This window comes from Triturus cristatus, chromosome 10 (genome assembly GCF_964204655.1).
Source record: "Triturus cristatus chromosome 10, aTriCri1.1, whole genome shotgun sequence".
Classification (NCBI taxonomy): Eukaryota; Metazoa; Chordata; class Amphibia; order Caudata; family Salamandridae; genus Triturus; species Triturus cristatus.
Window position 1 is genome coordinate 336,699,522 of NC_140593.1, and position 15,354 is coordinate 336,714,875.

Consider the following 15,354-nt stretch of genomic DNA (forward strand, 5'->3'; position numbering starts at 1 on the left):
AGGTGGCGGGAGCTATTCGCGCGCTGAACTCGGGCAAGGCCTCGGGCCCGAATGGCTTGCCGATTGACCTGTATAAACTGTTCCCGGATAGGGTAGCCCCTCACCTGCGCGCCATGTTCGTGGAGGCGCGGGGGAGTGGGACCCTCCCGTTGGACCAGAGGCTGGCGACAATTGTTGTGATACATAAAGATGGTAAACCCCGAGATAAGTGTGCCTCATATAGGCCCATATCACTCCTCAACGCCGAGCCGAAGATCCTGGCTAAAATCCTGGCGGGCCGATTGGTCAGGGTACTTGGAGACTTGATTCACCCTGATCAATCCGGTTTTATTCCGCATCGCAACACCGCGTTGAACCTTCGGCGTCTTCATGGGGTGATCGCCAGGGCTGGCACCCTGCGAGAACCGGCTATTGTGGCGTCTCTTGATGCCACGATGGCCTTCGATACGGTGGAATGGGAATATTTGTGGGCTGTGCTAGCCAAGTTCGGCTTTGGCCCTGGTTTTGTGAGCTGGGTGAGGTTGCTGTATGAGGGACCCCTTGCGAGTGTGGTGGTAAATGGCCGGGCATCGACTCCGTTCCGGCTTGGGAGGGGGACTCGGCAGGGCTGCCCCCTGTCGCCTCTGTTGTTCGCCCTTGCTCTTGAACCGCTGGCGGCGTGGATACGCTGGCACCCGGATATACGTGGCCTTCGGTGGTCGCCCGAACACGAGGACCGCATTTCGCTATATGCTGATGACATCTTGTTGTATCTTGCCTCGCCTAAGAACTCACTCATAGTGGTCTGTGACGTTCTTACATCCTTCGGTAGGAATTCGGGTCTCGTCATCAACTGGAGTAAATCGTATTTATACGTCCTGAGTGGTGAGGTTCCGCCGGTCCCGCGAACTTGTTCGATCCAGATTGCTCAGCAGGGCTTCGTGTATCTGGGGATCTTTATCTCCATGGACCCCGCTTTGCGGTATGAGAGAAACCTGCTCCCCCCCCTGGCGCGCCTGCGGCGGGATGTTGAGGGCTGGCGGAGGCTGCCGCTCTCCCTAGTCGGGCGCGCTGCCTTGTTCAAAATGATGTCCCTTCCTCGGTTCCTCTACGCATTGCAAAATACTCTAGATTGGGTGCCGGCCAAGTACTTTCGGGAGGTCGAAAGCCTCCAACGGACGTTGTTGTGGGATGGGCGGCCGCGGATAGTGATTGCTAAATTGACGCTTCCATGGTATGACGGGGGTATCGCGCTTCCAGACATCTGACGCTATTACTGGGCCACCCAGTTGTCAGCGATTAACCACGGTTTCTATGGCCCGGCCCTCAGCCCTGGTTATGCCATGGACAGATGGTTGTTGCGCGGTGGGAACTATCTTAGGGCGTTGTACTCGCGGTCCCTCGACTCGTCCCTCACGGGGCCCACCGGGGTGGCGGTGCGTGTATGGAAGATGGCGACTGACTCTCTGGGCTGGAAGGATAGGCTCACCCTAGCTGCCCCGTTGTTTGAATCTGAAAGGTTGGGTAGGCTTTGGCATACGAAAGGGTTTGATAAATGGGACTTGATCGGCATCTCCAGGGTTGGAGATATGCTGATTAAGGGTAGGGTGAAGTCCTTTGAAGAGTTGCAGAAGGAGTATGAGTTGGGGGCGTCTGAGTTTTTCCGATATGTTCAGGTGCGTCATGCCCTGCGGTCATTCCTCGTGGAGGGTGAGAAGGTGCCTGAGTCCTCGCCTTTGGAGGACCGGATCCTTGATGGCCATATGCCGGAGAGCACGATCTCGCTCATCTACAAGAAACTGATAAATGTTCGGGCTGATATGCTACTGGGGCTGCGGGACCAGTGGACTAGGGACGGACTCGAGTTGGATGATGAGGACTGGCAGTCTGCTGTTTCCTCTCCTAAGGAGGTTGCGATCCCGTCGCGTCTGAGGCTGGTGCAGCTCAAGATCCTGCATCGAGTGTATGTGACGGGGCCGCGACTGGTTCATATGGGATTCTCTGAGGAAGGCCTATGTAGGAGGGGATGCGGTATGGTGGGTACTTTCCTACATATCATCTGGGAATGTGGTGTCATCACGGAATTTTGGAGGCGAGTTCATGCGGTGATGGGGGAGGTGACGGGCATTGCTATGCAGCCGGAAGCGCGGTGTTGTCTCCTGAATGTCTGGGGGCCCACTGACCATGATGAGGCACAGACCCAGTGGGTGACCCTGGGTAACATGGTTGCTAAGAGGGACATCGCGCGCTTGTGGGGTTCCGGGGGGCCCCCCACGTTAACTGCGTGGAAAGAAAATATGGACTGGAGTATGCTCAGGGAGAAGACAGTATATTGTGCCAGAGGCTGCCCTCGGAAGTGGCATGCCATCTGGGGGCGGTGGAATCAATACAGGGGGGGAATATGTCTTGCCCCTGATCTGGATCCCCCCGAGGAACAGCTTTCTTCTTGACCTTCTTTCCAGCTATGGTTAATTGACTTCTTGGGCCTCTGCTTTTCCCCCTTTTTCCTCTTATCATAGTACTGTGACTGTTAGATGATTGGGGTCCGGCTCCCCCTGAGGGGCTATCACCGTGGGAATTCAGTGTTGTTGCCTTGCTGGGGTTTGTTGTGTGTTTGTAATTATTAAAAATGGAACCTTCTCACTGCTCCTTCAATGTACTGTGGACGATTCTTTGTACTCTCCTATCGAAGCTGCCGAACCTCCGGGTTGTCGGCTGAATAGCTGTGTCCAGATTCTTGAAGAAATAAAGGTTTTTAAAAAAAAAATAATAATAAATAATATAAAATTAATTAAATATTAAAAACAATTAAATAAAACATATATAATATAATATAAAATAGCTTAAAATGTAAACATAATATAAGTAATTTAAAAAAAGTCGAGATTTTGTTGGATACTGAGAGCGTAAAAATTACTATTCCCACTCCAGTGAGTGCAACAGTAGGGAAAGCGTTGGATAGCGTAGGGGTAAAAATTACTATTCCCACTCCAGTGAGTGCAACAGTAGGGAAAACGTTGGATAGCGTAGGGGTAAAAATTACTATTCCCACTCCAGAGAGTGCAACAGTAGGGAAAGCGTTGGATAGCGTAGAGGTAAAAATTACTATTCCCACTCCAGTGAGTGCAACAGTAGGGAAAACGTTGGATAGCGTAGGGGTAAAAATTACTATTCCCACTCCAGAGAGTGCAACAGTAGGGAAAGCGTTGGATAGCGTAGGGGTAAAAATTACTATTCCCACTCCAGAGAGTACAACAGTAGGGAAAGCGTTGGATAGCGTAGAGGTAAAAATTACTATTCCCACTCCACTGAGTGCAACAGTAGGGAAAACGTTGGATAGCGTAGGGGTAAAAATTACTATTCCCACTCCAGAGAGTGCAACAGTAGGGAAAGCGTTGGATAGCGTAGGGGTAAAAATTACTATTCCCACTCCAGTGAGTGCAACAGTAGGGAAAACGTTGGATAGCGTAGGGGTAAAAATTACTATTCCCACTCCAGAGAGTGCAACAGTAGGGAAAGCGTTGGATAGCGTAGGGGTAAAAATTACTATTCCCACTCCAGTGAGTGCAATAGTAGGGAAAACGTTGGATAGCGTAGGGGTAAAAATTACTATTCCCACTCCAGAGAGTGCAACAGTAGGGAAAACGTTGGATAGCGTAGGGGTAAAAATTACTATTCCAACTCCAAACGGTGCAACAGTAGGGAAAGCGTTGGATAGCGTAGAGGTAAAAATTACTATTCCCACTCCAGAGAGTGCAAAAGTAGGGAAAGTAATGATTTAAATTAAATATCAAATGACATTAATTATCAATACTGATAAATAGTTAATTAAAAATAATTACCAATTAATACCAATTAATTACCATTTAAAAATATTAATTATCAATTGATAAAAATGTAATACCAATTAATAAAAATTAATTACCAATTACAAATTAAGTATCAATTATCAATACACATAAATAAAACATTAATTATTTACTTTATTACAATTAATTTACTTCCCACCCAATTCCCCTACAAACCCACAACCCGCTCCTATTAATAACAAATACAATTAACATAATTATCAATTAATCAATTAATATAAATTAATTACCAATTAATAAAAATAAATTACCAATTAATAATTAATTATCCATTAATTAATTATCAAAACATATAAATATAATTAACATTTAATTAACCATAATTAAATTACTTCCCACCCTATTCCCCTATAAACCCACAACCCGCTACGGAATTAAATTAACCAATAATTAAATTACATAACATTCATTTGTTTAAATAAATTAAACATACATTACAACAATAATACATCATTTTAACACATATACTACCATACATAACACAAAAAAAAAATCGATATTATGGTAATCTATATTTTAAAATTCGATATTATGGTATTCGATATTTTTAAGGTCTATATTTTGGTAATCTATATTTTTAAGGTCTATATTTTGGTAATCGATATTTTGTACCCCAATTTCGATATTCTGACCTATCTATATTTTGTAGAGTCGATATTCTGTCCACTCTATATTTTAACTTTGATATTCTGGGCAGTAGATATTTTGGAATCGATATTTTGGGTGTTTACCGCACACTACACCCGCACACAGAGTCAATCAGACTCACGGAACCTCCGGGTGCACGATAACGACACAACTCCTCACGATGGTCTCCGGCTGCACACCGCACACGTACGCAGCGTCACGCACTTGATCTTCAGGTGCCCATTATCACACAGCACCTCTTGCGCAGATCTCAAGCTGTAGAAAGGACACGCACTCCGTGTCGCTTGATATACACCTTATCCTCCGGTGCCCCTGATCACAGGGCACCCCTTGCACAGGTCTCAGGCAGTAGAAAGGACACGCACTCCACGCCGCTGAGACACACTTTATCTTCCGGTGCCCCCGAACACAGGGCACCTTCAGCGTGGGTCTCAGGCCACGAACAGCACACGCATGCCACGTCGCTGAGACACACTTGCTTTTCTGGTGTGCACGATCACAGCCAATCCACAAGAAAGTCTCAGGCTGCTCCCAAGCACAGGCACACTGCGTCGCTGAGACTTACTTGGCTCCCCAGTACACATGTTCACAGGACGATCCTCTCGAAGGACTCAGGCTAGACAGAGCACACGCACACCGCATATCAGAGTCTTGGTTGGAACTCCCAGTGCCCAGGATCACAGGGCAAAACTTGAGAAGGTCCCAGGCTAGACAAAGCACACGCACCCACGGCATATCTGAGAGTCTTCTCTGGAAAGTTTTGTGTTCCTTTGTTTCCAAACAGGGAGCCAGCTCACCTCGGGCCCTTGGGGATAGTTACTTCAGGACACAGCACATAGGAAAAGTCCTTCAAGCAGGGGGACACAACACACAGCAAAGTCCCTACAGCCTTTCCTTAGTTGAAACAGCAAACTGCAGGCCAGCCCCAGATCACACAGCAGGAGCAGTCCCATCCAGCAGTCTCTTCAGTTATTTCTTCCTTGGCAATGGTTCCTCTTGATCCACGAAGTAGCTCCAGTCTTGTTCACACTTGATCAAGCCATTCTCCAAAGTTAAGGGCCTTCAGCTCGCATAGTTATACCCCTCAATGGCTTTGAAGTCTTTGTGTTACAGGGGGCACTGACCCCTGCTCAAACCAGTTCTGGGTGCCTCTCTCCTAGTGACACCTTCTTCCTTTGATTAGTGGGGGTATGGATTCTCAATCACTCAGCAGGAGATGGGACAATTGTTTTATAGCACCAGACCAGGCCTCTTCACCTCTAGGCCTACTCCTCCTCTAGCACTCAAGCTGCAGGTCAGCTGGTGCTGTCTCACCTCCTCCCCTGGGTCAAGACATTTTCCAGATCCTATCGCTTTCAAATCCAGCCAGTCAATCCACAACCAGGCAGAGACACACGGAAATGTTTAAAGCACAAAAACATAGCCACTTCTAAAAGAGTGGCTTACAAACACACAATGCAAAAACCATCTTTATAAAAAGATGCGTTATTGCAGGGTGAGTTCAGGCATACTAAACTTCACATCTCCATCTTAAGCCCTTTTGGAAGACAGGCTGGAAAACATATTACACAGCCTTCCCATTCTATTCTAGATGGCCTTTCAGTAGTGAAAACGAAATGGAGATTATTTCACTGCCAGGACATGGAACCCACCTTGGTACATGTCCCACCTTTCACATGCACTGCACCCTGTCCAGGGGTTACCCTATACCTACCATAGGGGTGCCTGATGTGAATGGAAAGGGAGGGGCAGAGTCTGGTAGGTGCGTGCACTTACCAAAACAACATGGCAGTTTAGGAAACTGCGCGCAGACCCTGCAATAGCAGGCCTGTGTTCCCCTTCCAAGGCTACTTGAGTGTGTGGCACAATAAGTGCTGCAGGCCCACCAGAAGCATTTGCATTACTAGCCATGGCACACATAGTGCACCTTCACTAGGGACTTTACTAGTAAAGCAAACATACCAGTAATGGACAACCAATTACCTTTACACAGGGAGCACTTGCACTTTGACACTGTTTAGCAGTGGCAAAATGTCCAAAGCCTCTAAGTTGGCAACACTATATCCATGTTGCAATAATCAAATAGGAGGGAGAAAGAAGAGCATGTGATCCACTCAGCTTCTTTTTCAAATGTCAAAAATATCAAGTGGAGAGTGGATCACTGGTCCTGAAAAAACCATGGTATGCAGTATCAGTACAAAGTACTGTTCAGAAACCCTCATTCACGTTTTTGCAAGTGGATTAAAGCGGTATATTGCGATTCTCCGCTCTGTTGTTAGCAACGTGACAGCATCATCATTGGGTTAATAAATTGCTTCCTCCGCCCGGAGGTCGTCCCACTGGTTATTTCAGTAGTGATCGTAGAGAAAAAAGAAGTGTAGGTGTTAAGTGAAGTGACGTGTAGTGAGATATTTAAAAATCTCGTAGAACCAGTACATGCCTTTAATTAGACTGGGTTCGAGATAGTTTAAAAAGATTACTCTGTGTGCACAAATTAGGCTAGTTACGGCCTAGTGCACTATAAAAATGTCCATAAAAAGGTCGACATGTTTCAGCCCTCTTAAATGCCCCTAAGGGTCAAGTGGGCTTTCTTCAGGACCTAGCAAAGTGAAGGGGACCCTAATCTTCAAGGTTCTCCGGTGAAAAAAGGTGGAAATATTATTCCATGTATCTTGTTCAATTTGAACCTTGTATCCCTGGTTGTGGGCTACATCGGGTGATTAAGGAGGTCGCTCACGCTCTCTTCAGTGTGGGTGCGTGACCAGTGCTGACTCTGCCTTCTGAGACCCGGTATTGATGATAGGCTCAGAAATATATAATCGATCCTTGAACTATGATTAGGCCTGTTGTAGGTGTGCGCACCCTGAGGGTCAGAGGGTGTTCTCCCATTGGCCGCCCTTAGGCCGAATTCCAAGGACATGGTATTCAAAAATACAACAGACTTAGTCCATCTCTTGATAGGAGGCAACGTTAATGACGGAATACCACGTTTAGCGTCATCTTCTAGTAGATCAGGAAGATCTACTGAGGCCAGGGGCTCGAAGGAGCAATTAAGATCTCCTGCTACCAGGACGTAAGATGCGTGATGACACTTTCGCAGTTCGTCCTCTAGGAGTACAAGTGTAGGTGATAAAGCTCCTCCACTAAGGCCTCTTGCATAAATATTAAATATATCAAGAGACTTGTTCCCCTGGGCTCCCTTGAGGGTTAGACGTAATAGATCTGGGGAAGCAATATGGGCCTGCCTAATGGTGCACCCAAGTGAAGTACTAACCCAGATCAGCAGGCCGCCCAAGGGGCGTCCTCTTCCCGACCGGGAGGGAGTGGCTGGTATGCAAAAGGTGGTGTAACCAATCATGTGGTGCGGTTCTGTTGCCCAGGTTTCCTGGAAAATACAGATACTGTAGGTTGTTATAAAGGAATTCCAATCTGGAAGGTCTAATTTGTTAGCAAGACCAGCTACATTCCAATTTAGGATCCTGAGAGAAGGAGGGATAGTAGATGTGTCTTGCAATGCGGATGAGGTGGAATAATTAGTGGTAGCCAGGATTGGGGTACAGAAAGAAGTCCGTGGAGTGTGGCTAATATCCTGGATAGTTGAGATGTGATTGGGGCAGTGCTGTAGGGTGTGAGGACTTGAACCAATTTGAAATGGAACCTTATCAGGATCAAGAACTGCTTCAGGATCTCTTGAGATGGCATTAATTCCAGCAACTGGAGGAGTATCTATAACTGCTGGAATTCTGTGTCAATAGTGCTCATAGCAGCTATAGGTATCATGATATCTGCTGGGGGCAAAAATGGGAGGAACCCTTTCGTTGGTGTTTCCAACTCCCGTAAAATAACCATCATAGGGTGATTGGAAAAAAGAAGGGTATAAGTAGTGAGGGTAGGAGATATCAGAATAAAAGTGGTTTAGGTCTAAACATCTTATGCCACTCATAGTGGATTGTTGGCTATTACAAATTAATCTTGTAACCCGGGGGTCCCTAAAATTTATAATGATACAGTCACCAGGCGTATTTTTCGGTTTTTTGCCCACCCAGGATACCCTTCTGACATGAAGAACCTGCCCATTTAGGTGTTTTGGAAGCGGCCTATTAGCATTCAGCCAGTGGATTGTTTTATTATGTAATTCAGTGTAAGATTCTGGCTTGGCGGCTTTAGGGCGCGGGACTCCAGTCAGAATGGCAACAAATGGTAGGCACTCCGGTGGGAGATCAATACAAGGTAGGGACTGCTCAAAGCCAGTAGGGAGGGCTTTAGATTGAATTTGTACAGACTCATTGGTAGATGGTTTTTGGAAATTTTGAGCAGATTCAACATTGTTTCCCGATTCCCCGGAAGTTGGATAACTATTGGTCGAGCCAGAGGCTGATTTGTTATTTTGAAGAGAGCTACCCAAAGATGGCATGGGTAATGGAGACCTAAAGTTAGATGAAGTAGCTCCATTCTTTGAGCCCAGATTTAAGGCAGCATTTGGTTTCGACGATACAGCTTGAAGTATAGGTTCGTTGGGAGTCGTTAAAGATGGATCAGTAGTAATATCATGATCCTTACCTATCTTTGAGTGCAACTTGATTAGAGATTTAAGGGAAAAGAAATTGTCGAGAGAGGCCTACTCAAATCTCTCAAGCCTCTCAGACAGTAACCTTACTCTTTCCATCATTGGAAGTAAGAAGGATTTAATAGTTTTTTCCAGTTGACCAATCAGTGCAAGCTGAGGATCAGGGTTATTTTGGGATACAGAGTGTTGAGGAAGTTGTTCAGCAACAGTATCAGTGATTAGATTAGCCCGGTGGACAGGGGACAATCTTGTCCTGGAAGGATGTGGTATAGGGGAAGCTGTGTGACCCACTTTCTTGCCCGTACCAGTGCGTGATTTGCCTTTACTTTTCTTATGAGCTTTTGTCTGGTCCTCCCTGTTACCGCTACCCACTCTTTTCCTTTTGTTTGGGACAATTTTTGGGTCCACTACAGTGGGTGGCTCAATAATTGCGGGGGTTACAAGAGATGGAGTAGCAGTATTAGCAGTGCTAGGTGTAACTTGAGAAGCAACTAACTGGGGAGAGTATGAAAGATCCAACAATGACACAGGGACAGGGTCACTAGGACCCGGAGAATTTGTATCTACACTCGTCAGTAGGTGTGGTGAATTCCCTGTTAAAATGTTGGCCGCTTGAGTATTAGCTTGTGCGGGTGAAACAGCTAGCGCAAAAGCGCCCATTGAGGAACGCTTATCTTTTGAAGCGTCCAGGGAAAGGCGTCGCTCTGTAATTGCAATTTCCTTCTCTAATACAGAGCAGGCACGAATTATAAAGTGGTCAAGAGTGCCACTTACAGAACCTCCACCTAGTGTGCTTCCCCTTCCCGAGCGTGTAAACATAGCCATGGCTACCAGATAAAAGGAATAGTCACAACAAGAGGTCTAAACAACCAGTCTGTTATAAAGCACTTCACCAGATATGTCCAACAGCGATGTAAAACGTACCGGTCAGGGTTGTACTGTGGGAGCAAGAGGGGTGGCCCAGCCCGGCCTCCTTTGGCCCCTGACGGCCTCAGACGGCCCGCCCTTTGACCGGGCTTCGTCCGGCGCCCGCCCGCGCGCGTCCCGCGACGCGGAGGCAGCGGCGTTCTTTTGAGCGCCTCCGAGCGCTTGTGTGACGTCGGTGGGGCGCTAGGGCGCCTGGGAGTTGTGGTCTCCTCACGCCGGGGCCGCAAGGTGACAGAGCGGCAACAGCAGCAGCAGGGTTGCACACAGCGCGACAGCAGCGGGACTCCGAGGTGAGCAGGGGAGGGCAGGGCATCAGCCGTGTTCCCCGTCGCTAATCAGGCTCTCGATGTAAAGCAAGTCTCCAAGTTCAAACTTCCCCAGCTTTTGTATAGAAAATGTGTTCTGTGTTGCTAATAAGTGTAGCACCGTTTGACGAATTTCCACAAAACTTTCCAAAAAAAGTCCTCTTCTTTCCATAGTTTGTGCATTGAAAGTTTTGGGGTGATCTGTCAAGTGGAAGACGAGAAAAAGGGGTGGTTCCAAACTGCAAAATCCACATGCATTTTCCATATTCTTTTTTTAGACAAAGCTACTGCTAAATCTGCTGAACGGAATCACACCATTGTTGGCAGAAAGCTAGATCCTGATCCAGAAAACGTACTTTTTGTGATTTGATGTAAATAAATTCAGTAATTTTTGAGAAATTAAGGTACAAAAATAATTGTATATCTGGACAATTGGGTTCACAAGAGGCTAGTAACATCTCTGGGGGCACGCCAATTTCAAAATACAGTGTTCTGAGAAGGCCGGGGAGGGGGGCCGCGCACCCTCTTTTGAATGGCCCTAGTGGGTGGGGTTCATAGGGCTTCATAAAGCTTGAGGAAGGGGGCTGTGTAGCCCCCTCCCCTTTCAAACAAATACGGCCCTGGGAGATGGGGTCCTCAGGGCCTAATAAGACTCAGGGAAGGGGGGACGCACGGCCCCTTTCTCCTTTAAACTGAATACAGCCCTGGGATATAGGGTCCCAATGGACTAATGAGGCTCCGGAAGTGGGTCCATGTGGACACTCTACCCCGCACAATGAGTTGCAGTTCCGGGGTTGAAGTCCCCAGAGCCCACTGAGCCCAGGGGAGGGGGGACACATGGCCCCCTCCACTTAAAAATAATGACCCAGGGATGTGGTTCTCATGGCCCAAGAAGGCTGGGGAACGCAGCCTATGCCTCACCCTTTTATATTTTAAAATGGCCATGGGAATGGGGTCCATAGGGCCTGATAAAGCTGAGGGAAGGGTGCCGCCCGGACCCTCCTCTTTCAAATAAATATGGCCTATGGGATGGCATTTCCAGGGCCTGACAAGGTCCAAACGGCCCCCCTCCCCTTTAAACTGAATATGGCCGTGGGAGATAGGTTGACCATGGACTAATGAGCCTTTGGGAGTGGGTCCACATGCCCCCCTTACCCTATACAATGAACTTCGAGGCTACTGATTGAGAAAAATGTCCAGCACTGTCTCCTTAATCTCATTCCCAAGTCTTGGGTTCAAAGCTGCAACATAACTTTGCCTCTTTAGAAATGGTTTTGGAAAAGAACTGGATTTCTATCTATTGGATCAGCTTGAAACCCTTTCAAATAGCATCATGGTGGACAGATGTTCAGGTATGGGCCAGTGCAGAATAGATTCCGATGAAAATCTTTAGGTCAGATGATAAAGTGACTGATATCTCCTTTCGAGGTGCTTACTCTTCATCCATGACCGGGTATTCAAACGCTCACCGCTGCATGCCGGATTTCAATCTTGCGGTTAACAACATGAACAAAGGACTCCTCTTCAGTAATTATCAGCCATCATCTCGAAACATGCTATTCTCCCTTCTCTGTGGATGCAATGGTATGCTAACTAGTCTCAATAAGTGAACATCTACGATATCACAACACCCTTATTCTATAACATTTTAATTGTAATAAGAGTAGCAATAGCACATTTCGAGATGGCAGCCATTTCCATTTGGTAGTAGCGGCCTGGTGAAGTAATAAACATTGGACTTCAATACGGTAAGCGATAGTGTAGAGAAAAGGTTATTGAAGATACGAGCCACAGAGCATTGAGTTGGCAGAAAGAATAAGGGTGTCTCAGAGATTACGAGTAGAGAGATAAGTGTGTAATGCAATCTGGGAGGACAAGTTGGGTTGCAAACTGGTTTACATTGGTATTTTGTATCATGCTGGAGTAGTTTGCGGTTAGCAGTCTCAACACTGTGCGAGATATTATAACCTGTGGGTGAAATGGAGTAACTGGCTTTATCTGGTAGGGAAGGAACATTAGTATGAACTTTCAGCATGGTGTAATCAAAAGAGGTATACGGTTTGTTTAGACAATACTTTGGGGCCTATTTCGATCCGGGTCGGAAGGGCACCGAACGCGATCCGGCCGGAAAAACTATGCGCTGTACGAGCGAGCAAGTACGATGCGAGCTACATGGAATTCACCGACCGACTTGTTTCCGGGTCTGAACCGCTCCGTTTGTCTCGGCCGGAAGCTAACCGTGCCGTGCAATGGATGCGATTCACGACCGAGCCAGTACGATGCACGCGTCGGACAGCCTGTGCGAGCTGGAGTGTCCGGCTCGCAAATCGTCCGGGTGGTTGCCTTTGGGGGTCCGCGGTAGACCCCCGTCACCCGCAGCCCTACGACTCAGACAAAGGGGGAGACCCATGGGTCTCCCCAACAAAGACATGTGCGGTGCCAATGGCACCAACGCGTACTCACTGTAGGGGGCGCACTTGTCCGCAATGTACCCATTCAGTCAATGGGAGCCCATGTACGCGTCGTACGACCGGCTCCCATTGACTTCTATGGGAGTCCGACCGAACCGAGTCCGACAGCATACGGCTGCATCGTACTCGCTCGGTCGGACTGCAGGACTTCGGCTCAGTCGGAAAACACTCCAGATCCGGCTCGGTCGGAGTGCTTTCCGACCCGGATCGGAATCGGCCCCTTTGTGTTTCAGTTTCCGACAGAGCAGGGCGAAAAAAAGAATGTTCTTGATCACACAATGAGTTTCAGCAGAGGAATTTGGTTGCACAAGTGCACTTTTGGGTGAGATATTATTGGAATAGCATGTAAACATCACTGAATTATAACATAAACGTTACCAGGATAGATATAACAAGTGAAGCACTATGGTCTGTATTAACCCAAGGAGATTTGTATGTGGCACATTTTTGCACTCTGTGTTAGAAGGTTGTTAGGATTTTTCTTTTTCTTTTTTCTGTTCTCTTCTGGTGTTCATTTAGGTGAAACTCATGTCTTCGAGTAATACATCAGCAAGGTGTCACATTGAGGATATTATCATTTGGGAATTATTGTTTAAAATGATGTGATTTAAATTGTTGCGGTTAATGTGGCCTTTTTGTTTATTATTGTTGATTATTGTGTAAGTTTGTTTCTATTATAGTTGTAAATATCAGCCCCTGAAGAAGGGAAATCTACCTGAATTGCATTGGGCTTCAACAGAAGACTGTGATTGTGATGGAATATGTTACAATTGCATTACATGCACCTGTATATATGTACACATTATTGCTTTCGAATTAAGAAGTTGATTTATTCAATTGGATTTGAAGAAGAGTAAACCACGATTGTGGTCTATATGCTTATAAATCAGGAATTTGGTCTGAGTACAATTGTGTAGGATTGTTAAATAACATGAAAGATTTTTTATATGTGATAGATTCACTACATGTTTGATTAAACATTCATCATGATATATTCATTGAGCAATTCCCCAGGGTTGAAAGCATAATTAGGGCCTGGTTTAGATGGCCACATGGATCCTTATTAGCTATAAAAAATAAAAAACATTAACCATCCCACTAGTCTGCCAGGGCTGGACCTACTAGCTTTACCAGTGCTTGTAATTGCCATGGATCTTGAAGACAGTGCAGTTAATCAGATGTTGCTTGGCTACTTACCCAAATATTTCCATCCTGATTATATGGCTTCCAGTTTCGACCCGTGTCGCTGTACAGCACCCGATATTGGGTCAGCCAGTCTGAGCTGCTGTATCGGCCCTGGGTTGCAATGGAAGAGATCTGTTTGCGGTTCCCAAAATCCACTTGCAACCACTGGTAATTATCACTGTCCAAAGGGGACCATCCACCAGCACCTAGGAGGAAGGAGGACAGGGCATAAAATATAATGTGGGACATTTTTAAAAGTCAGTTATTACAATATACTCACAGCATGAAGGCAGAAAAGTCATTGCTAACCTTCTGACTTGCTATACATCATAAACATGTCCCAGGGCTCCAATAATTGCCTCATGTGTGCTGTTGGAAATCCATTATGTTATCGAATTTGATTCACATTGTAACTTTAACCTTTTTATGATGTAATTGTGCTCTTTAATGAGAAACCCTACTAACGAGAAAATGCTTTTTTAATGTCTAAACGAGATCTTATAAGTATATGTCAAAATGTAATTGGAAAGCTCGGAGTTTCTCCGACATACAGTTCTTTGTGGCGGGCTCGCGAGCGCCTCTATTTCATGTGTGCTTTTCTGTTTGATTTCACATTGTCAGAGTAGAATGGCGTTCCCTGCAAGAGAGGTTGTGGGTTTCGGGAAAAGGTATAAAGCTGAATGAAATGACAGACGTCTGCCATCCGAGGCCATCTTCCGCTTCATTGTGCTGAGGGCAAGCGACGTGCGTTGTGAAACAAGAGCCTTCCTTCTAATTAGCCTTTTGAAGTAATTGCAAAGAATTGTCCTTGATTTTAATCTTAGCTAGAAACTTTCCTTTTTTTGGGTTGTTTCTGAAATTAGACACTCATATTTTACCAAATTATGCCGCATCCCATTTCCGAACGATTGCAATACAATAGTATTTGCGAATTTTAATACTGATTTATGTGCGTTACAGGATTTCCCGGAAGTGAAAAGATCTGGATCCCAATTCAACCACTTCAGAGAAAGTCACCCTCAATAGAACCTGGTCTAGTGGATGTTCCCCCGCGTGGCCCCTTGTACTCCTGTAAATGAATGATGCCTGGTTGGCTGCAGCGGTGGCACTGTACTGACATTCGAGCGGAGGTCGGATTAATGATCTCACATTCAAGTGGAGGTCATGTTGATCTCAGTTCTCTACGGTGCTAAATAACAGAACGCAGAGAGGCTGAAGTCAATCTGGACCTCATGTTTTCATTTTCTAATCAACAACTATCTTTAAAAACAAAGAAACAATGCCTCTGACAGACAGCCCATCTCCATATTATACAAACGTCAGTCTCTTACCGCCTAAGTATGTGCCCCTGAATTATGTAATTATGCTCTCCTGGACCACGTCTGGACATTTCCAGGGCACAA

General features: G+C 46.2%; 1 protein-coding gene across 1 annotated transcript in view; it reads right to left on the reverse strand.

The window, feature by feature from the left end:
* The window catches only part of CNTNAP2 (contactin associated protein 2), a 2,761,105-nt gene that overhangs the window by 1,793,859 nt on the left and 951,892 nt on the right, over nt 1–15,354 (reverse strand). Inside the window, exon 3 of the mRNA XM_085631546.1 lies at nt 13,964–14,157. Coding sequence (XP_085487672.1) covers nt 13,964–14,157 — 194 coding nt within the window. The remainder of the gene's footprint in view (nt 1–13,963; nt 14,158–15,354) is intronic.